Source organism: Passer montanus, unplaced genomic scaffold (genome assembly GCF_014805655.1).
Source record: "Passer montanus isolate IOZ18808 unplaced genomic scaffold, ASM1480565v1 scaffold6, whole genome shotgun sequence".
In the NCBI taxonomy this organism is placed as follows: Eukaryota; Metazoa; Chordata; class Aves; order Passeriformes; family Passeridae; genus Passer; species Passer montanus.
The window spans coordinates 14766644-14788394 of record NW_024371037.1 but is presented as its reverse complement, the minus strand read 5'-3'; the positions used below and the strand labels follow the sequence as shown (position 1 = coordinate 14788394).

General features: G+C 37.5%; 1 protein-coding gene across 4 annotated transcripts in view; it reads left to right on the top strand.

The window, feature by feature from the left end:
• Positions 1-20866, top strand: part of SCAF11 (SR-related CTD associated factor 11) — a 50817-nt gene extending 29951 nt beyond the window's left edge. For all 4 annotated transcript variants that reach the window (XM_039726742.1, XM_039726744.1, XM_039726743.1 and 1 more), the window contains exons 7-15: positions 506-561; positions 2883-2989; positions 3920-4009; positions 5346-5452; positions 9530-12028; positions 14097-14440; positions 16865-17083; positions 17528-17647; positions 18025-20866. In XM_039726742.1, coding sequence (XP_039582676.1) covers positions 506-561; positions 2883-2989; positions 3920-4009; positions 5346-5452; positions 9530-12028; positions 14097-14440; positions 16865-17083; positions 17528-17647; positions 18025-18153 — 3671 coding nt within the window. In that variant the 3' untranslated portion in view covers positions 18154-20866. The remainder of the gene's footprint in view (positions 1-505; positions 562-2882; positions 2990-3919; positions 4010-5345; positions 5453-9529; positions 12029-14096; positions 14441-16864; positions 17084-17527; positions 17648-18024) is intronic.
• The last annotated feature ends 885 nt before the right edge of the window (positions 20867-21751 follow it).

Genomic DNA, 21751 nt, shown 5'->3' with positions numbered 1-21751 from the left:
CAAATTCCAAGTAGTAGAAATGTGGAACTTTTAGAGCAGAATTACAGTATGTGACACTCCTGTTTTTATGTTACTGGAAAACTGCCTCTTCAATTTCAGTCACAACTCCAACGGATGTGGTTTCAGCCTCAAGTAATTTTCTGCATCAGGCAGCTGGGGAACTGCTAATGACTAGCTTTTATTCACAGAAGTTTTTTTGTGAGAGTTCAAACACAAGCAACACTTAGCTGTGTTTTGGGGTTGCTGTTCTGAGGGACTTATTCACTAAAAGTTGTAGGATAAGTCTATTCATAACTTAGGAAATGAAGAAAATATCCGAAGAGGTAAAAACTGCTTGGTATCTAAAAAGCTGTTGTGAAGGTGCATGCATTTTCATTTTACTCAGTTTGTATGTAAACATTGTAAATGCACTCAAGATACACATTTTGTTAACCTCCCATTGCATTAATGATTTTGATGAACAATCAAGAACTAATATGCTAAAGTTTTGTTCATTGTTCCACAGGTAATATTTTGAATGACAAACAAAACAAGAAAGCTTTCTCTGTAAAGATAAACAAGGTTAGTTCTGATAAGGAAACGTTTGTAAATGCTTTATTTTATTAGAGCATTTTTAAGATTACCTTCCTACTTATTTTTAAGTTTAACTTGTATTTGTTAATTTTGGTATGATTCAAACTTGTTTATTTTTCTATTTTTGTCTTGAAGTAATTAGAATATAGTGCCAGATTATATGAGCTTTTCTCAGATTAAAATTAGTTTGGTGGTGGTGGTAAATATTTTAATTTACATTACATTATAAGATCCTGAACCCTGTTTTCATCCATCTCCTTTCATCCAAAGGAAGATGGTTTCATGTACAAGCTGTCATCCAAGCAACAGTATATGAAGGTTTTCATTATTTTCAATAAAATATATAGACGTAATCAACCAAGTAATTTATGTGAATCTGGCGTAGACATTATGGTTTGCATCAAATTGGGGTTTTTTAAGTGTGAGGTTTCTGTAAAGAAGGTTTCTGTTTCCAAGTTTCTTGTTCATAAATCTTAGCCTATAAACACAGGATCACCAGATGCCAAATTTATAAGGAGCTGTAAAGGCTCTTGTTTGATTTCTACCATCCTTCCTTTCAAAAATACTTTGTTTCTCTGAGACACAAGTTTTTGATCAGTGCTTTCTTACTTATAGTAATACCTGTAAATGAATGTGCAAGAAAAAGTTTTTGGCCATAAATTTAATTCTGCAGTGCAAATGCAATATTTGTCATCATTCTGTCTTACCTGAAGTTTGAATATTTGAAGGAAAAGCTTTGTTCAAGTCCCTGTTCTGGCTGCTGCTTTTTTCAGGTAGTATAGGGCATATCCTGTGTATTTTCAGCAGCTGATGTCCTGAATTGTAACTTCTGTTTGGTACTCATTACACCATAGTTGTCAGAGATATTGTTAGGTCTGGTTTGCCCCTTCTAATTCAGGTATTTGGAAATTTGGGTTCTGGTGTCCTGTAAACTTAAAGTACATTTCACAACATTGAGGGGGTTTTGAACTGGAAAGATAGGGCTTAATGCTAGATCAGCCACTAATGTGACTTCATGGCTGGGGAATGCCTTCATTTTTAGTTTTACCGATTTATGGTGAAGTATTTAATAGCATTAATGTCTCAAATAGTATTGGTAGCAAAAAAAAAAAAGGTACCTAAACAAGAGCATAACCATTAAAAACCTTCAGGAGGAAGCATGGGACTCAATTATCCAAGAAATGTTCGAAATTTAAAAGAAAGCCATGATGTACTAGCAACTACTTCATAAGGATATCTGTGGAACATCTGGATAGCTCTTTTAATTGGAGGGAGAAAGGTTAATATTTAAAATTTATATTATTCTTAGAATAAAACTTAAACCCGACAGTTTTTTAGGCAAAACTTAAAATTTTTATGCTGATAAAATAGGGCATTTTCCCTGCAGAAGCAGCTCTATGTGCCAAAGTTTGATGGAGCATATGGATGACAACTGAATATTCAAACATGTATTCTTATACATTCCACTACAAAGTTTATTTTTTTCTGAATTAAAGTTACGGGAGAATTCTAAATTCCTGTTCTAAAATACCAGTCCTAGGGAGTAAAACAGGAAAGTTTTAGTCAGATTTGAGGTGGTATGGGCTCTTTAGGTGCTGTAACAAAAATGGATCAGTGTAGGTATATATTAGTGTGGGTGGCGTATCTGGGGGACTGTTGATGGTTTGTTGTTGGGGTTGGTTTTCCCCTGCAGCCCCAGAGCTCCCTGCAAGCCTGCGAATGGCAACGGGCCAGCACACAGCGCGTGGCTGGGCCTTGTTAGCAGCATAAATTGGTGGTGGTGGTGGTAACTTTTGAAATACTAAGTGGGTCTGAGTGTTGTGCCTCTGTGTGAGGGTCCAGTAACTAGACGCACCAAGACAATCTTCATATTCCATAGTCCTACCTGAGGACAAAGGAGAATCCCAGCTACCCTCATTAGGTTTTCGTGTTACTTGAAACATTTGGTGAATTGCTGTGCAGGGGTGTGAAGGTGCTTGAGCTGTACCTGCTGTGGTGCATTAGATAGCAGAATTGTGCAATAGTGAAGATCAGGCTTATTTATTCATAATGTCTGTGTGGAGCATGAAAGATTTTGCTTTATAAAAAATATGAAGTTTATCTGCAAAGAGCAGTTGTTGAAAACTTAGAGACTGAATAGGGAAAATTTGTTTGCTGTAACTTCAAATATCTACATATACCTATGGAGCTATTATGGTGTCTCTTTTTTATGAACTAAAGTCTTGCTGACCTAATTTAATTTCAGTGCATCTTCATGTGTTTAATGTTAATTATTTTATTTTGGTTTAACTCATAATTTTTTTGTGTAGCCCAGAAGACAGACCTGCTGGAATGAGCGCATCAGAGCTAATTCCTTCAGCACACTTCTGGCTGGTGGTAGCAGTGAAGAATCCTTTTCTAGCTGTAGAAATGACTGGTTAGTGTGTACTAGTGCATCATATAAATTGATGGGCAACTGCATTATAGATTCTGAAGTTCCTTCTGCTCCTACCTGTATATATACTGCCTTGAAATATTTTGAAGATTAGCAGAGTATTTATTCATTGATGAAGAGCAGTTAAAGGATAAACACAAACATTTTAATATGAGTACTGTTAAGGGCACACCCCAATTTCTGTAGTGTGTTCAGCATCAGAAGCATGTACTTGAGTATTTTAATCTCATTGATTTCACAAGAGTTTTATTTTTAGTTCATGTTTAATTCCTTTCTGAATTGAAGCCTTGGATAGGAAAGGCTTAGCCCTTTTACTACAACAGCAGTTACCAAAAAAGTTAATGGTTAATATCCTGGTTTGTGTCAGAAACACTCTACTTTGTTGTTGTTCTTTGATTCCAAGATGAATACTTTAAACGTCCATGAAGCAGTTTTGCATGAAGCAAAATACTTAATTTAGACTAATACTTAAGAATGCATGTATAAATAAATTTTCATTGAATAGATGGAAGAAAAAGAACAGTCTAAAAGAATGTTATTTGGATAATATGGCCCAATTAAAAAAAAAAAGTATGTATGTTTTTGACAGTCTGTAAAAGATTAACTTTTTGCCATCCATGCAACAGAATTTATTAGTCAAGGATGTAAAGTTTCTCCATCTTTCAACTCTCCAGCAGACACATTTCATCTCCTGTTTTCCATTCCATCTGCTTTATTTATTTAGGACTTCTTTTATGTTTGCTGAGACTGTGATTTTCCTCTAAGCAATAACCACTGCTTAGTTTAATTATGACTGTTGAAAGTTCTAATACAGTTAAATTAAATTCATTGATAGGAGCAGTTACTGAAATACAAAATTATCATAGTACAAAGTTACTTTTTATAACTTCTTGAATGAAATTTGTCTTTCAGTACAGAATTCACAGAAATCAATTCAGGGATCAGACAGAAGAGACAAGAACTGGAATTGTCCTGTTCATCTCTGATTGCTAGAGTTGAAAGGTCTGTGTTTTGGATTCGTGGTGGATCTTCATACTTCAAGTTTGGAGTTTGATTAATTCAAATTGGTCGTTAGATAGAATGTAACTTTTATTAGACTAAATAATGTTTGCATTTAACTTGTTAATTTTTTTTGTGTATTTTCTGCTTGGTGTTTTTATGTCAATGGATTTTTTTCTGTATGTCTTAATACTTTTTTTGGTACTCATGACAAGCATAGTAGCTCCACTGACTTGTGCGTCTTAATATTTCAGCTTTTCACAGAAATGTGAATTTGAATATGTTTTCTATTTGGAAGCTAATATTCAATGAGCTTTTAAAATTATTTCTGTCCCTAGATATCAGACTATGCTTGCTTTAACATCAGTCTGATTCTGATTCCCCACAGTACTCTGTACCCTGCTTTCATGGGTTGGTTCTATCACTTTTTCTGTAATCATTTATAAAAATATCCTGTTTACATCTAAAAAGAACGAACAGGAGTTGTGTCAAGTGAAACACAGAATATAAAATAATTCTATGGGTTTTTTTGTCAGGCAGCAGATGTGTGTTAAAGCATACCCTCAGGGTATTTTTGTAAGTATAAAGCAGAACCATAAAAATAACTTGATTTTAAAACAAGACAATAAGAAATTGGTTCTATGATCTTAATTTCATTACATATTTTTTTGCTTTTTTTGGTGTAAAAAAAAAAAAGATTAAACTTAAAATTGCAAGTAAAGAGTTTTTAGATTATAATAAAAATTTCATCTGGGATTGAAATAATAAATTTATTACATGTACATTTTCTTAGGAGAAGTTTCATTCCAACTCGGCAATAATGCAAAAATTATAGATCTCTATCTGAAATCTCTTTTTGATCAAGGTTTTCTGAGGGAGTCTGAATAAATTTTTTTTTGTTTTGTTTGTATGAAGAAAAAAATAAAGGAGTATTTTCTAAATTCTTATGTAGACTATTTGTCATTTTTCTGCAGAAAAGGCTGCTGTTCTGCTGAAGTACTAAATCAGCACTCATTCCCTTATTTCCAGTGCTATAACCTACTACTTTGGACTGGCCTATTACTGTTCTATATTTGACTTTAAAGAAAGTCATATGTATATTGCTTTAACATAACATACCTTGTTCAAAGAGTTTTAATAGATTAGGCAGTAAAATAAACCTGAAATTAAATATGACAAGGAAAGTTTTGTTCACTGCCAGTGTTGTGTTTCCCTCCAGCTCTGGTGAAGTTAAAACGATTGTAGTTGCCTAATGTGTTTTGGTTTTGTGCATTGTTTCCAAGACTTGCTGCAAACAGCTAAAACAACTAATGTTACTGCTTTTGCTTTTACTTTGCAGTGTTCCTTTAATATCTTATGGAGCTGAAGCTGAGACCTTTCTTCTCACTTCTTCTGCAGTGGCTGGAAGAGTTCTTCCAACAAATATCAGGCCTTTGGAAAACTTTGGTAAACTTTTTTTTTGTAAGTTTTCTTTATAGCTCGTGTGGAGTATTGTTAAAATATGATTATCAGAAATCAAATAGAGTTAGTTACACTTAATGGGGGAAAAGAAAATATGTTTTGATGCAGTTTGGTACTATTTCAAAGTCAGCTACTTTATTTCTGAAATAGGAATACAGAACATGAATTGTCCACCCCAAAGCTGGTGTAACTTATTCTTTTGAAGATTAATAAGTATTTCTGTAACTTAATTCCATTTCTAATTGCAATATTTTCTCCATTCATGCTCTTCTTTCTTCATTTCCCGTTGTTCGAGGATAAATCTTATTTTGATGCATTATGAATGGCATATTTCAGAGGTATATTGTGCAGTGTGAGGAACAAACCTTTCTAGCAGAGAAGAACATTAGTCAGGAAGCAGTGAAATGTAAGGATCTCTTTCAATTTGCCTACAAGCTCTACAGGGCAAAACCTTGCAAAAGTACTGGAGCTCCATGGTCTGTCAGGGAAGCAGCAGAAGGCAAGACATGGAAGGAATTGCCTTCCTTCAGTTACTGTAGCAGCCTCTGTCTCCATACTCAGCAAGAATGTAGTTTCTCTTCCAAAACACTGCACAAGTTCAAAGAAATAGAAACAAAGGAGTCACGTATTTTATAAAGCTTGAGTTAATACATTCTTTGAATTGGGAATTACACCATTTTCACTTGTCTAGTAGGCAAAGAGATAGGACAGATTTGGGTCTCCTGGCTTATGAAAATAGTGTGGAAATAAATTGGAAGGAATTAAGTAGTAGTAGGATCATGAAAAAGTTGCATTCATATTCTTTATTCTTTTTAAAGGCATGTATTTCACCTCCACATTTCCCTAGTAGGCAAAGAGATAGGACAGATTTGGGTCTCCTGGCTTATGAAAATTGTGTGGAAATAAATTGCTGGAAGGAATTAAGTAGTAGTAGGATCATTAAAAAGTTGCATTCGTATTCTTTATTCTTTTTAAAGGTATGTATTTCACCTTCACATTTCCTAGTGAAAAATGGATAGGTTGCTTCCTCAGGTCTCAGTGCAATGTAACTGATCCATAACCATTTTGTTTCTGGTATATACATGCTAGCTTGTACCTCTTGACTTCCCTGTCTACTTTTCTACTTCTGTAGTCAAGCTTTTTTGTTAGGATGCACCAGAAGCATTAAAAAATTATGTTTAGAGCAGAATCTTTTCAGTTGTTTTGATTAGAATTTTGATACTTGTACTGTGGACAAAGATTGAATTTTAAGAGAGTGCCACTACAGGGTTTTAAGATTCGCAGAATCTTTTCAGTTGTTTTGATTAGAATTTTGATACTTGTACTGTACAATTGCATATTGATACTTGTACAATTGATACTTGATACTTGTATAATTTTAAGAGAGTGCCACTACAGTGTTTTAAGATTGAGAGTTTTAAGTCATCTTCACATTTTATTTAAATACTTTCTATTGATAAGGAGCATACAAGAAGTAAGAGTCTTAAGATTACCTAGTAAAACAAGGGGATGGTGGATATGAAGATGTCCTTGGAGGATTTTAGTCACATTCTGTTGAGTGACTGTTCCTACCCCATTCCATTTTTATATAGCATCTGAGTAAAAGAATGACATGCATAAGAAAGGGTAATGACAAAGGTAAAGAGACACTTATTTGAATATTGCTAGAGATGCACAGCAAGTATATATATATAAAAGGACACTGACTTTTTAAAAAGGTGAAGAAAAGGAGAATGAAGAAAATAAATGCATTTTTAAAAATATACAAACTGGTTCTTTCATTTCCTACTAAATTGTGCCTGAAACATCATAGCATAAGTGTTTTTAATTTTCTTTTTATGCTTCTCTCAACTTTTGATCTCACCTAAAGTATACAGTTTTGCAGCACAGTAACAGCTGACACTGGCTTCCAGGGTTGTAGAAGGAGACATACAAATATCAATGGTGACCATATAACTGTAGTGTCTGAATCATTCCTGTAGCTGCTGCAGTTTTAGTAGTGTGTTACCATTAAATAGTCCGTTCTACTAACTTGACCTGAAAATGCTTTAGTGAATCTACGAATACCACTAAGATTTATGCTGGCATTATGCAGTTTTTGTGTGATTAAAATATATTTCAATAAAGAGTCAGTGAGCTGAAATGCCTTTTATTTGGTCCAAGTCCAAAGCTTGTGAAGCTTTTCTGTTAAAATTTTACAAGTAGTAGGGCATGCTAAAAAAGGGTTTGTGCTTCACATGTAGATTTTGAACGTGCTAGAAAAATAACTCGCTTTTTAATTCTGTCCAGATTCCCACATTCCACTTGTATTCTGCTGGGGTTTTTTTATTATTGCAAGATGATTTCTTCTCCCATGAAGAAAATTGTCACAGATATTAAAATTTGAAATGTCGTGTAACATCTGACTTGGTTTCCTGGCTATTGTAATAGGTTTGAAGACATAATTAGTCTGAGACAGCCACCTGTTGCTGAATAAGTGCTGCTTAACCACTGTAAAGTCACTTCACAACAAAATGATTGGTGAGACTGTTAGAGTAAATACCTGAAATACTGTCAGTCACCTGAAATTCCTCTGGAAGTTCTTTACCACCATGTTATTTTCTTTTCAATACTTGGTTCCTTTTAAATACGTGGTACCTTCTATACCTATACAATTGATGTTGGTTTTCATTTTCTCAAGTGATTATTTGATCATTAGACACGCAAAACCCAGAACCAGTAATTTTTTTTTCATGTTCAGGCAAATTATTGTGTGTTTGCAAGGAAGGTCAGAGGATGTGATTGTAGTCCTGTGCTCTTTTAAAAGCTAGCAAGGTGGTTATGGAATTCATTCTCTTGAGATTGTTTGCATTTAATACAGTGATAGGTTTTCTTGTTCTGCTAACAAAGTAGTAAGTGGTAGGAAGAGGTTTTTTTTGCAGTTACTTAGTTTTCTTATTCCAATCTTACTTCTCTAAAATATCTTTGTGAATACATTAGCCAAATATTTTACTGTAGCAGAAGCATGGGAAATAATGTACAGAGTTAAAATCACATGTTTATGATGTGAGAGATTTATTGCAAAATCTGTAGCAATTAATATTTCTTAGTTTGCACTGTTTGTGTATGAAATTGAAGCTGTGAAAGAATTCATTTTAATACCACATCCTTGATGCTTCCTGAAATCTACACAAAGTGTGAAACAAATTAATGGACATCCCAAGAAATTAATTTAATTCTGAAGTATTACATTAAAGTATATTTACTTAATTATAGTTAATCTTTATTTCCTGAATTGTCCACCAGAAGCTTTCACAGCTGACAGTGCAGTCTCCCTGTGCAGTGAATATAACCTTTAGCTTCCCTACCAAAATTTTTGTCAAATGGTAGATGGCATGAAATAAATTAGTGCAGTACCAACACAAGAGCTGAGCTGCTTGCTAGGTGTGCCTTAGTCATTCTTTGTAGAGCTTTTGGTTTTTTGATGCACTGTAGACTGTACACTGTAGGTGCTGCTGGCACCTTGGGTGTCTTGTGGCAGAGTTTAAGTTCAGTTTGCCCTATAACTGGTGAACAAGTTTGCACTGTCATTGCTGTATCTGATCTACTGCTGCACATGTGCCATCAGTGGATGATGGCCACTGGAAAATGTCGCTTTCTCTAGTGCTGCACTTCACTATCAACAAGCCTGTTATAGTGACAGGAACTGCTATATGCTAACACTGCTGTGTGGTTAATTAATTACTTTTCTAACAGCTTAAATACTGACAATCTTTGAGCAGCCGTTTCATAAATAACAAATAATACTTTCACTGTGCATGCTATCAGTGTCCATGTAGTCATGCCAGCACTACTTTTAAACTGTGTGTTCAGATGTCTGATGTGTCACTTTACCTTGTTTCTGTTCTTTAAAGCAACCAGTTTTCATTTAAAAAGAAAAAAAAGCTGTGGCGGTATTACATACTAAATCTTAAATTGTATTATTTGAGGATATCTGCTATGCTGCAGAAGGTCGTTTTATGCTCTTAAATATGTTCAGATAAATGGTTATTATCAAATCTTAATGTCTTCTGTTTTTATTAGAATATTTAGGCAAAGGATATGCTGTTGCATGTACCCAAGAAGGGGAAGAGAAAAAGGAAGCTTCTGGTTCATCTGGCACTAGAGGAAGTAGGAGGAAATCAGTTGCTACTACTCCTACGAGAAGGTCGGCACGAAACAGCAAAAATGAGGCTCTGACTCAGTCTCGGAGCTCCCCTCGATCAAGCAGTTCTGCTTGCAGTGCCCCTGAAAGCAGTAACCCATCTCTGAATAAAACTCATTCAGAAGCAGAGAATGCTCCTCCAAAACGCAAGTCTAAAAGAGCAGTTAAACAACAAACACCTGCAGTTAAAAAGAAACTGAGAAGTTCTGCACGTTCTGAAAAATCACCCCGTGGCTCAGTGGAAGATGATGACATTGCTGAGCCTGAAGGTGTCTTAACTTCAGATAAAGACCACCAGTCAGATAATGAAAGCAATAATGCAAGTCTCCCACAGAATAATGTAGAAACAGAATCTGCTAATGGATTGGAAAGCTGTAATGAGCATGCAGAAATTGAGGAAACTACAGGAGAATGTGACAGAGATGAAGACACTTCAGGCAATGCAGATATTAGTTTTTCTCTTCAAGAACTCCCAATACTAACTTTAGGAAGTGAGAGTCAGGAATTTAAAGGAAAAGATGTTACTGAAAACAATACAGATCTTGCCAATCAGGACAATTGTGAAAATACTCTTGAAGAAGTGGAAACAGTAGCTAGTCCCAAAGATGATGTATGTGACCATGCAACTTCTGAAAAAGTAGATCAGACATCATGTAGTCCTCAAAAAGAATTAATGGAGAACACAGAAACTTTGACAAAAGTAGATGAACCCATAGCTAGTCCAGAAAATGAATTGTTGGAACATTTGGAACCTCTGGGAAAAGATCAGCCATTGGAGAGCCCCGGAAGTGAATTGCCTGAGCATCCTGAAACCATGGAAACAGATAATTCTGAGACTGAACTAAAACCAGTAGTAGACTGTGCAAATACAAAACCTGTTCAAGATGAAGAACCAGGTGCATTACTACACAGTATTTCTATGGACAGTACATCAGAACAGCCCTTAAAAGAGAACACCATTTCAGAAAGTGAAGAGGGTGGAGCTTCAGAGTCTCCCCCAGTAAATGCTGAAAATAAACATTTTGGTGAAGATAATAATGAAATGATACCAATGGACTGTGACTCATTTTGCAGTGACCAGAATGAACCGAAGATTGAGCAGTTAGTACCACCTGAAAGTACAGAGCAAGGAGAAGTTAACTCCTTACAGTGTGATGTGGGAAACTCTATATCAGGTTCTGATGAAAAAGATGAAACTGTTCCTCAAGCAAGAGAGTGCCAGCCAGAGCTCAAAACAGAGAAAAAGGCTCGAACTAGAAGATCTAGATTTCACTCTCCATCGACAACTTGGTCTCCTTCTGGGAGAGAGGGCAGAAAATCTCAATCACCATCTCCTAAAAGGGAGACAACTGGAGACAGGAGCTCACGATCACCCAAGAAGGTAATTGTGAAGGAGGGAAGGAGATCCTTATCTTGTTCTCCAAAAAGAGACACACACAGAGATGAGAAAAAACCACCATCTCGATCTCCCAAAAGGGAAACTGTCAGGGAAAGCAGGAGATCATCTTCTCGATCACGAACTAAGGATTCATCTCCAAGGCGAAAATCTAGGTCTCGAAGCAGTGATAGAGATAATCAAAGAAGAGATCGTGACAGAGAAAGAAGAAATAGGAGGTGGTCTAGGTCACCGTCACGCTCTAGATCAAGATCACGATCTAGGACTAGAAATAAAGGTTCTTCATTCACTAGAAATGAGAGGGAAAGTCATTCACCTCGATGGAAAGAGAGATGGGGAAATGACAGCTGGAGAAGTCCCAGAGGAAATGATCGATACAGGAGAAGTGATCAAGAGAAACAGAATGAAAATCTTAAAAAAGAGAAGGACAATAATACAGAAAAAAGCAATGATGATCAGTGTTCTTCAGATAAGCAGAGAAATGATTGTCCAGACTGGGTAATGGAGAGGATAAACTCTGTTCCTGAAGTCAGGAATAGAGAGAGAGAGAAACCTCATTGGGAAGAGGGCAGGCATGACAATGCAGGACAGTCTTGGAATAAAAACTTTGGTTCAAGTTGGATTCCAAATCGAGGGAGAGGTCAGCGTGGCCGTGGAGGTGGCCGTGGCCGAAGTGGTTTCATGTATGGAGACCAGAGTGACAGTCACTGGCAAAACAGAAAACCTCTCTCAGGGAACTCAGATGGTTCTGGGAATGAAGCTTCAAGGTTCTCAGAACAGCAGCCATGCAAGCGTAAGAATGAGCAGGAGTATTCCTTCGATACACCCGCTGACAGGTCTGGGTGGACATCTGCGTCCAGCTGGGCTGTGAGGAAGACTTTACCTGCTGATGTGCAGAATTATTATTCCAGAAGGGGACGCAATTCATCAAGCCCACAGTCCGGATGGGGAATGAGACAAGAAGAGGAAACACCTGAACAAGGTATTCATGGTTTTGAAGTATAATAGCTTAGTCACAGATGCAGTAGCTGAGCACAATTCTGTCACATTCTCCTGTGATCTGATCTGCTGATATGTTCTTAAAAAAATTATTTGGGGGGAATCCATACTCTTTTTGCAATATGGAGGGACAAAGGTGGAGTTTGGTGATTTCTTGTATTTTGATGGCTTCTTGGTTTTGCTTAAAGCCCAAGTTCAGGTTTAAGGACTGTGCATCTGAAAAGTGCTGCTGAAGTAAATTGATTTGGCTGAAGAGAAAGCATATCTTCATAGTTACTTTTAGTAGCTGCACAACTTTAAAAAGGCTATTTCATTTCAAAAAGACATGAATTTGCCTGTGGAGACCCACATGGCAGATTTTAGAGATGACCATGCACAGCATGTTGATGTTTATCTTGCTCCTCGATACGCATAGTACTGTTTAAATGCTTAAAAAAATCTAGGGTAATTTATAAATACAAAACCAGCGCCTTTACTGTATTTCAGTTTTAAAATTCCTCCAAAATGTTAATATAAGTCTAATTCACTTTTGGAGGGGTCTTTATATCTAAAAGACAACTGCCCTGACAGAAATAAACTTTTTGGTAGAAAGTAAGTTAACTGAACTGTGGATGAGATTGATTCTGAATATTTTAGAAGTCATCCACATATTATTAATGCCCTGATTAGTAATCTTTAAGGATAGAAGTGAATTGAATTCAAGAATTATGAAATACATTTCTGAAGACAACTACACGTGCACTCTTGCACTCTCTCCTTGTTTTGCCTTTCATTTTTATCCATTTTCATCCCATGTGCAGGCAGTTTTCTCCCTCTTCTGAGAGATAAGTGCATCAGTGGCTTCCTAGTTGTGAGGGAACATTGTCACCCAGTTTTCTCCCTCTTCTGAGAGATAAGTGCATCAGTGCTTCCTAGTTTTGAGGCAACATTGTCACTCTTTTATCTGCTGCAGGGAAAACTTACCAAACCTGTAGGTGAAAGCATTTTGTGATTCAAAGACTTTTTCATGTAGTTCAGGAACAGTCATGCTGTTATTCACTTTTGGAAGCTGAGACTAGTTATCTGATAACTGGATAAAACAGGCTAGGTTGCCATCATGACATGGTCCTCCAAGGCAACCTGCTTTTGCTGACCCTGCTTGAGCAGGGAGGCTGGACCAGAGAGTCTCAATGGGTCCCTCCCAACCTCAATGATTCTGTTATCCCATTATCTTTAAAAATGAGGATTTGGGCTGACATGTAAGGCCTTAGATTGTGATCCCTGTGAATTAGATGACAGGGTTCCTTAAGGAAGGGATTCTAGTGAAGGACATCTAAATGCAGCCTATCAGTCATTTCTCCAAACTAATTTATTGACTTCTGGAGGGCTTGCTGCTTGTGTCTAGATTTTAACTTATTGGCTTCTGTTGAAGAGAAGATGAGATATCAAAGTAATTTATTTAAGAAGAGCTACCTGCTAGTCCAAGAGGTTATTTTTACTTCTAGGTTTTACCTGTTGTACCATTACAGGGTTTTTGAACAACTCTTTCTGAATATGAATATCTCCTAAATGGTTTGAGGATGACTTATTGCTCAGTGTGAAAAATCCCAGCAGAGTATTCCTGTAATTCCCAGAACTGTACAGTGAGTGTGTGTGAATCACACTCACTGTACAGGAGCAGAGACTTGCTGATGTGGTAATGTGTGACTAACCTTGTGCAATTGCAGAAGCCAAATTTACTGGGTAAATTATGTTGTCTTCCCACTCTTAGGTGAAAAATTACAGTTTCATTGTGATGAAATAATTTATTGGATTTGTTATGGGAACAAGTATAGAAAACAAATTCAAAATGCAAGCTTTCATAGTAACCTACATTTTTTAGACTTGGAAACTAGCATTTGCTTTCATGGCATGTGTGGTGGTGAGTGCTGTGCAATATCTTGAAAATACTGAGATTATAGAAAGATTTTTGATAATCCATCCTTAATTAAGAGTTCAGACACCTTGCTCCCATTTTGCTTTATGAAGTACAGAATTCTTCTTGATATACTGTCTGGTTTTTGTTTTGGCAGATCCAAACCTCAAAGACCAAGGCAACCAGCAAAATGATAGTTCTCAGTTACCAATAAATATGATGCAGCAACAAATGAATGTAATGCCGCAAGTGAATGCACAGCACCAACCTATGAACATCTTCCCGTATCCAGTGGGTGTCCACCCTCCCTTGATGAATATGCAACGAAATCCTTTCAACATCCACCCTGCAATGCCCATGCATCTCCCTACTGGAGTGCCTCTCATACAGGTAGCTGCTCCCACAAATATTTCTCAGGGATTACCTCCGCCTCCACCTCCACCCCCACCATCTCAACAAGTCAACTACATTGCTTCACAGCAAGATGGAAAACAATTGCAGGTATGCTTTATCAGAAGCCATGGCAAGAACAGTGGTGAAATAATACCAGTTAAGGATTCTTTATCTTGAATACCATAAATTTATACTTGCAGTTTCTTTCTCTCTTGCCTGTTTTCTTCCACCCTGCACCAGATTTGAAGTGGAAGCATCCATGAGCATATAGGTTGTAGCTTTTAAAAAATAACAGCATACAGCATCATAACCAGGTTTCTGTGGTAATGGAACACTGAAAAATTTCATCAGTGTTGTCCATTATCTTTTTTATTTTAGAAGTGACCTGCTTCCAAAACTAAATCTTCCCCTTTCCAACCTGATTTTTAAGCATTTTAGCAAATGCTTGAATGCTGTTTCAGCAGCATGCAGGAAGTGATCTAAACTTCTGTGTTGCACTTCTCATCCCATGGGGGTCTACCAAGAGAGGAAAATTGCCAAGTACTACATGGCACCCATTTGTTCCACACATCCATTCTCCAGCTGTCACCATCTCAGTGGCTTCCCCACACATGCATTTATTCTGTTTAATCTTTTGAGCCTTTTTATTAATAATTTCTGAGGTCTTTTTGGTGTTTTTTACTTCTAACTTCTTACCCGATTCTCCTGATTTTGCATGCCCTGTTTGAGACCTAACTCCCACTTTATTTCTCCAGTTTCAAAAAGACTCTGCCATGCTTAGGGCAGGTCAGACCATCTTTTTATGATTCTCAGGATATCTTTAAAACAACTCTTATGTATGTGAGCTCCTCCTGTAGCTGGCTGTTTATATGAAGAGCTTTTTTGTCAAGGAAAATAATATGAACAACATGGAGGAGAACCCATGGCCCTGGAAGATGTAATACTGTATTTATGATAAGTAAAGGGCTCTTCAGGAGTTGACTGGGGTTTGTGCTTTTCTTTTGCTGTTGCTTTTTCTAACCTAAACCACTTTCCCCTACATTCCAGGTTGAAAAAGTGAGCAAACTATTTCTAACCCTCTGTTTTCATGCATCATCTGTAAAGATCTGAAGTGAGCTGATAAATGGCCTACATTGTTCTCACTTTTCACTGCTGTCATCTGTTTATAGTCATTAACTTAGAAAAGGAGAGCTGAGTGCTGTGGGAAATACTGAGTGGGGTTACAGGCCATATGAAATAACTTAATACACTGCAAAGTAAACCAGCAAGGTACTGCTGGAACTAAAATACTGGTAGATTGCTTGTTGATTTAATTAATGCCTCCTGTCTTAATTAAAATATTTTCACAATTGGAAGTCCAGTAGATTTAACCTCTAAAAATGTAAGAAGTCAGAACACAGGCTTCAAACCTCTGAAATGAGTATCCAGTGCAGCAATAAATATGTTTCTGTAAAGACTGTGTGTTGCTGCAAAACGCAGTTACCTGTTGTAAAGCCCATGTTACACTTTTTGCTCTTACCTGCTTTTGTGGGTTGGTGTCCATGAACCTGAATGCTCTTGCAGCTGCTGCTGCTGCTTTTTCTTTGAGCTTTCATTCAACAACCCCTCAGTGGTAGCACAGTAGAAATGACTGAATACTGCAGGACACCACCTGTCCTTCCTGTTGAAAGGAAAATGAAGGCAGCACACTGGTGAGCGTTAGCATGCTGATTATAACAGCTCCATTTCTGTGTCCTTTGCAAAGAGCTCAGATTCCTGTTTCATTATTTTCCATCTAGATAAATGCAGATGTGTAAAGATGACCTGCAAAAAAGCAGTTTAGTGTAGCCTGCCAGAAACATGTCAGGAGGATGTTCTGGGCTTTTGCTAAAAATGGCCTCTATCTGAAGTCTGAGAGCTACTTAATTTCTCAGTTCTAAAGTATGTACAGTGCCTTTTGGGGATGTTTGGAAACGGCCAGAAAATGGCTTTTCCTGAAAAACAGATCCTGGTACTTCAGCCAGCGTTTCGTCTCTTGCCTGGGTATTTATATTTGCAAGTTCAAGCTGATAACAAACATGAAAATAGATGTTTTCAGAGCAACATCATTATGATGCAGGAATGCAGGTGTAGCTTTGGGTGGTACCTTTTGCATGTGTGTTTAGGTGCTGATTTTTTTTAGAAAATGTCTACTTATCACATCCTTGTTTTGTAAATCAGATTGATTCTGCAGCCATAAACTTCCTTCCCCTTGTACTAACAGCCTCCATGCCTGTTTGCAGGGTATTTTGTTACTGGGATCAGAGCTAGAAATTGCAGCCATTGTGGTGACGTGGAAGATGCTTTACTTTTCAACTTTTCTTTTTGTTTTTTTTTCTTTGAGTCGATCTAATGTAATGTGTGTATTTTCCAAAATAATGGGCAGTGTGGAAATCGGGTAATGAAGCAAAGCATGCAGTATTTGTGCTCGTTCTAGAGCAGCTGAGACTCTTAGAAAGCCACATTGCCATATAGAAGAATGATGTATTAACTACTGATAACTTTTTAAAACAGGGTATTCCAAATGCTTCTCATGTAAGTAACAGCATGAGTGCTCCAGCTTTGCCTGCTCCAGCAGCAGTCCTGGGAAACGTGGGAACAGTTCAGGGACCAAATTCGGGTAATGCAACGTCATCAGGTCACATGAAGAGCTCTAATGCAGCTGTAAAATTGGGAGAAAACAAAGCAAGTGTCACAGTGGAAGCCAGTGCAGATAGCTCGAAGAAGGACCAGGCAAGTTCAAAGTTCAGCATATATTTTATATACACTGTTTATATATTTACATTAAAACAAAAAATTTAATTTTTATATAAATGCATTTTGATTTACTAAAAAATAGCAAGCTATGACAATAACCCTTGATTGTGATATACTCCATACCATCATGTATGTAATATTTTTGTGGCAGCCATAGGACACAGATTAGCCTCTGACTCTTTTTAATGTAGTCTACTTTAAAGCAGCACTATTATAAATATCACTTGAATTGCTGTGGGAAAAAGTTCTGTGCTTAGCAGAGCACAGGCAGCTCCCATGAGAGCTGAAATGTGTGTGTGGGGAGGAGGGGGGTGGTTTTCTAATCTTCTGTAGCAACCTTTTTCCTGTAAAGTTTTAACTTGTGATTGATAAAGATACAAAGGCAGTGAAATATAACACTCAAGTTTGTTTTCTCTTCAGAAATTGTTAATTCAAGAAAAAGCAGCACAAGAGGTCAAGCTTGCAATCAAACCTTTCTACCAAAACAAAGATATCACTAAGGAGGAATACAAAGAAATTGTGAGGAAAGCTGTAGATAAAGTAAGTTGGTCCAGTAATCCAAGCTGCACATGTTTCACCTTGGGGCGAGCTTTGGGGTGGGTTTCTCATTTTTGGGAACAGCTCATAGTTGCTGGAAAGGCGGAAGAGGGAGAAGCAAAAATACCTTTCTTCTTTGTCCATCCACAAGAGCTTTCTTTGGCTTCTCAGAACAGAACTTGGTTATTGTGTGGAAGAATTGAATGGGAATTCAGAAGTATTTAGGAAGCAATTGGAAAGTATTAGGAGTTTTAAAATATGTTTTGCCTGGGATGGAAGAATCAAAAGTGTCGGGAAATAAATGAATAATGTGGAACTGTGGCAAATCAATGGAAATGTTTGAATCATTTCAAACGTTTTTGTTCTTTAAACTGTTGCAGGTTTGTCACAGCAAGAGCGGAGAAGTTAATTCTGCAAAAGTGGCAAATCTAGTGAAAGCGTATGTAGACAAATACAAGCATTCACGGAAGAAAAATCCTGAAGAGGCAGTCTCCTGTGAAAGGAAATAGAATATGTTTTCATTTTTTAGTTTTATTCTATCTGCAAAGTGCAATTTCAATGTGAACTGTTAACTGAAAATTGTACATGACAGTGATTTGAATTTGGTTTTGATAAAACTATTTTTCAAGGTAGTGTATGATGTTTTGTTCTAAAGAAATATAGATCTGCAGGGCAACTTCTTTATTCCTTTTTAAAAACAGATTTCTAAAAAGAATAAAGGTGTAAAGAAGAATCATTAGGAATGTACGGTTGTGTGGATACTTAGATGTACAGCATTTTGACTTGAATAAGAGAGTGCATTAACTTAGAAACTTCGAGTACGTTGGGTTTGGAACAGGTATGTACAGTACATGTGATCAGTCAGATTAAAGTAAATTTTTTCTTTTGATTGCTCCCTAATTATAGCAAAGATAAAAGAATTAATTGCCTTGACAAATATTTCTACTGTTAACTGGACAGGCTGAATGCAGGGGTCACAATGTGTATATTAAAAAAGCACATAGAGTTGTCTGAACACAACTGTTTAGATTTCAAAAAGAAAAGTCATAAACAGTAAAACGGGGTGCCCAAAAGCATGGGTGCTGCACAGCTGTTGTAACACCAAATAAAAATTATGCTGCTTGGTATTGTTTGTGATGTTTTTAAATTTGTTTCAAGATAGTGGATAACTTGAATAATTTTTATGTGTTGAAAGTCCTCAGTCACCACACGCTGATAACCTCAGTTTAGGTTATGCACTTAGGCTAGCAGGAAATTAGTGTACCAAAGCTAGATGTTGAGAAACAGAAAAGTTTATTCTTCAAGTAAAATCAAAAAAGCTGGAATTTATTGTTAGGTTCCCAGTTGACCAGAGACTGCCACTTGTGCCAATCTCAGCTCCATGCTTTTCTCCATTAATTATGGACTGTGGCATGAATCACCAGACTGTTATTGGTGAGCCCATGCCATCAGAGGCCAAGTGTCTTCTGCTTCCCTGAGCACTGGAGACAGATTAATAGAGGTACCACAAGCATTCAAAAAAGAGCTGTCAGGTCACTGAATGTGCCTGCAGAAAACTTACACCTCAGGTAGAACCAGTTTTACTGAGGCAGCAGCAGGGAGGTTGCTGGAATACTGAGATCACCATGTGTTCCTTAGCAGATCCTTCTGCAAGGAGCCTTACTGTGATTTGCTGCCTTACTCTTACACAGTGCTGTTAAAATCTTGTCACTAACCCTACAGTCCTGTTGGGCCATTGGTGTTGGATCAGCCTGGCTTCCACTCCAGCCCAAAGCCTCCTGGTCCAGAAGCAGGAATAAAACATTTTAACAGAAAGTATCAGTTGAGATTTCTGAGGAATTATCTCTTTGTAGCCAGTAGTTCCCAAATTACCTGGTTTTGGCAGAAAACAGTCTCACCTTTTAAGTAACTTTTGCAGAAGCCTAAGGATGACATAAGGGATATCCTCCCATGTACACGTGTGGTGTAGAGAGAGAGGTGTAAAAGCATGATGTTTGTCACAGCAGGTGATTGCTTGGTTTTAACTATAACTTTCTGTAGACTTAATGAAGCATTTGACTGTCTATATTTATTTTTGTGTGCCTAAATACAAATGCTATGTAAATTAGAAACAGATATAATACATTTTCTACAGTCAAGTCAGGTTTTAGGCTTTTCAATATACACAGTTTTACACTATGATAGCAATTTGTAAGATCTCTTGAAATATTTTAAGCTACAATTGGTTAGCACTTTTTGAAAAATGTAGCAAATTGCTATGTGTATCCTGGTTTATCACGCCATGCGTACTTTATTATATTTTCCTTCTCTGAATTTTTGGATTTTAATCACTTTTATATCTTTTTCTAGTCTATACAGTTGAGCCTTGCTATAAAGCTCCTTTCAGGAGTCAGATAAGTGTTTCAAGGGTTTTTTTTCCCTCTTTTGGAAGAGAGGTGGAAATTGGGGGAGATGGGAAGAAACAAGGGAGGATTTGAACTGGGAGAAGGCAGGGGTGATTAGTTTCTTGTTTTGCAGCTCCTGGGTGGAAGAGAAGCTGTCACTGGCTTCCACATTGTTGGGGCAGTGACTATAGTGATGCTCCACTGTATTTCAAAACCTAATGAAGAATACCAAATAGAGTAGCATGTGATCAGTAACTTTATTTTTTACAATTAAATCCTTCAGAATTTATCAGAAAATATGCAGTTTGTTACAATTTCTATGTTGAATTAAAGAAATGCATTGCCTTAATCTGTAGACTCTGCTCCTGTTTCTGCTGAAGAGCAGCAAGGTCTCTGCTGGTGCAGCTGCATGGGAAGGGGAGTACGGCAACCTCGGAGTCCTGGCTGTGTTCCAGCAGGGTGAAAGGTGTATTTCTACTTATTGAAACACCTTCTACTGGAACGTCCCAACAGGCACCAGCACTGAGAGCAGAGGAGGGGACTGAGCTCCCTTACTGCCTCCAGGGTAGTGGTGATTCCTTCAATCCAAACTACCACGTGGGAAACAATTACAAAAGTGTTCCTTCTGTCAACTTATGCAAATCAAAAGGGTTTTCCTTGCACCCCTTCCCCTTTCTCACTGTGCATGTTGCTTGAATGTCTCATCCTAAAGATACACCTTACGGGCACGGTGGCTGTCCAAAGTCCACAGTACTGTGTATGTAGGCTGGAGTGCTGTCTACTGAAAAATTTAGTTTCATGTAGTGTTTAACAGTTTGTAATAAATTCTTTTCTCTCAGCTGGCAGTGTTTGGTTTTAAATGACTCTGGCTCAAGTGGTGTGGTTTGGAAAGCAAGGTAGCTCCTGTTCCTTCTGTGCACATGCATTTATCTTGTCCTCTGTTGTCTGGGCACGCCCCTGTTTACATCTCATTTGTTTTAAGTTAGTCTTCACCCTGCCTTGCCCATGTGCAGGTGCTCCAAGCTAGAAAAAAACAAATGCAGGTGGCCAAGAGTCCATTCACCCTGGACTTGAAAAACATGGAGGGGTTCAGGGTGTGAGTGGAATACTGCTATGGGAAGCAAAAGCAGGGCGGGATTCAAACCCTGGGCGTGCCCTATGCACAAGTGCCACCTAAGCAGGGAGCTGCTGCACTGAAATAGCCTCGGGGGATTTTAGTGCAGGAGAGCTGGCCTCCCTTGGGAACAAAATTCCAGGCATCTCTTTGCTTCCAAGAGTTAGCTCCACTGTCCCTGCATGAGGCAGCTCCATAGGTAGGGTTGGCACAGGTGTGAGAGTTAAGGAGATATGCTGGCAACATTTTTCATGATTACTACACCATACAATATTCACATTGAACAATACTTGATGAATAGTAGAGATGACAGTAAGGACAGTAAATCACCAATTTCAGTAATTGAAGAGTACTAATTATTACTAATGTACTAATAGTACTAATTATTACTAATGGAGTATCTATAAATTTTTTTTAAAAAGTTTTTAATCACTAGTTTAGTAAGAAAACCAGTAAGAGCACAAGTAAGTACTTGTATAGAAGGAGATGAAGCTCTGGAAGAGCACAGGCTGGGATCTGGAACTTGACTTGGCACTTCCAATATCAGTCACAACTCCTGGACTCGCCCACCAACAATAAAGCTCGACCTGATCATCATTGTCTTGCACC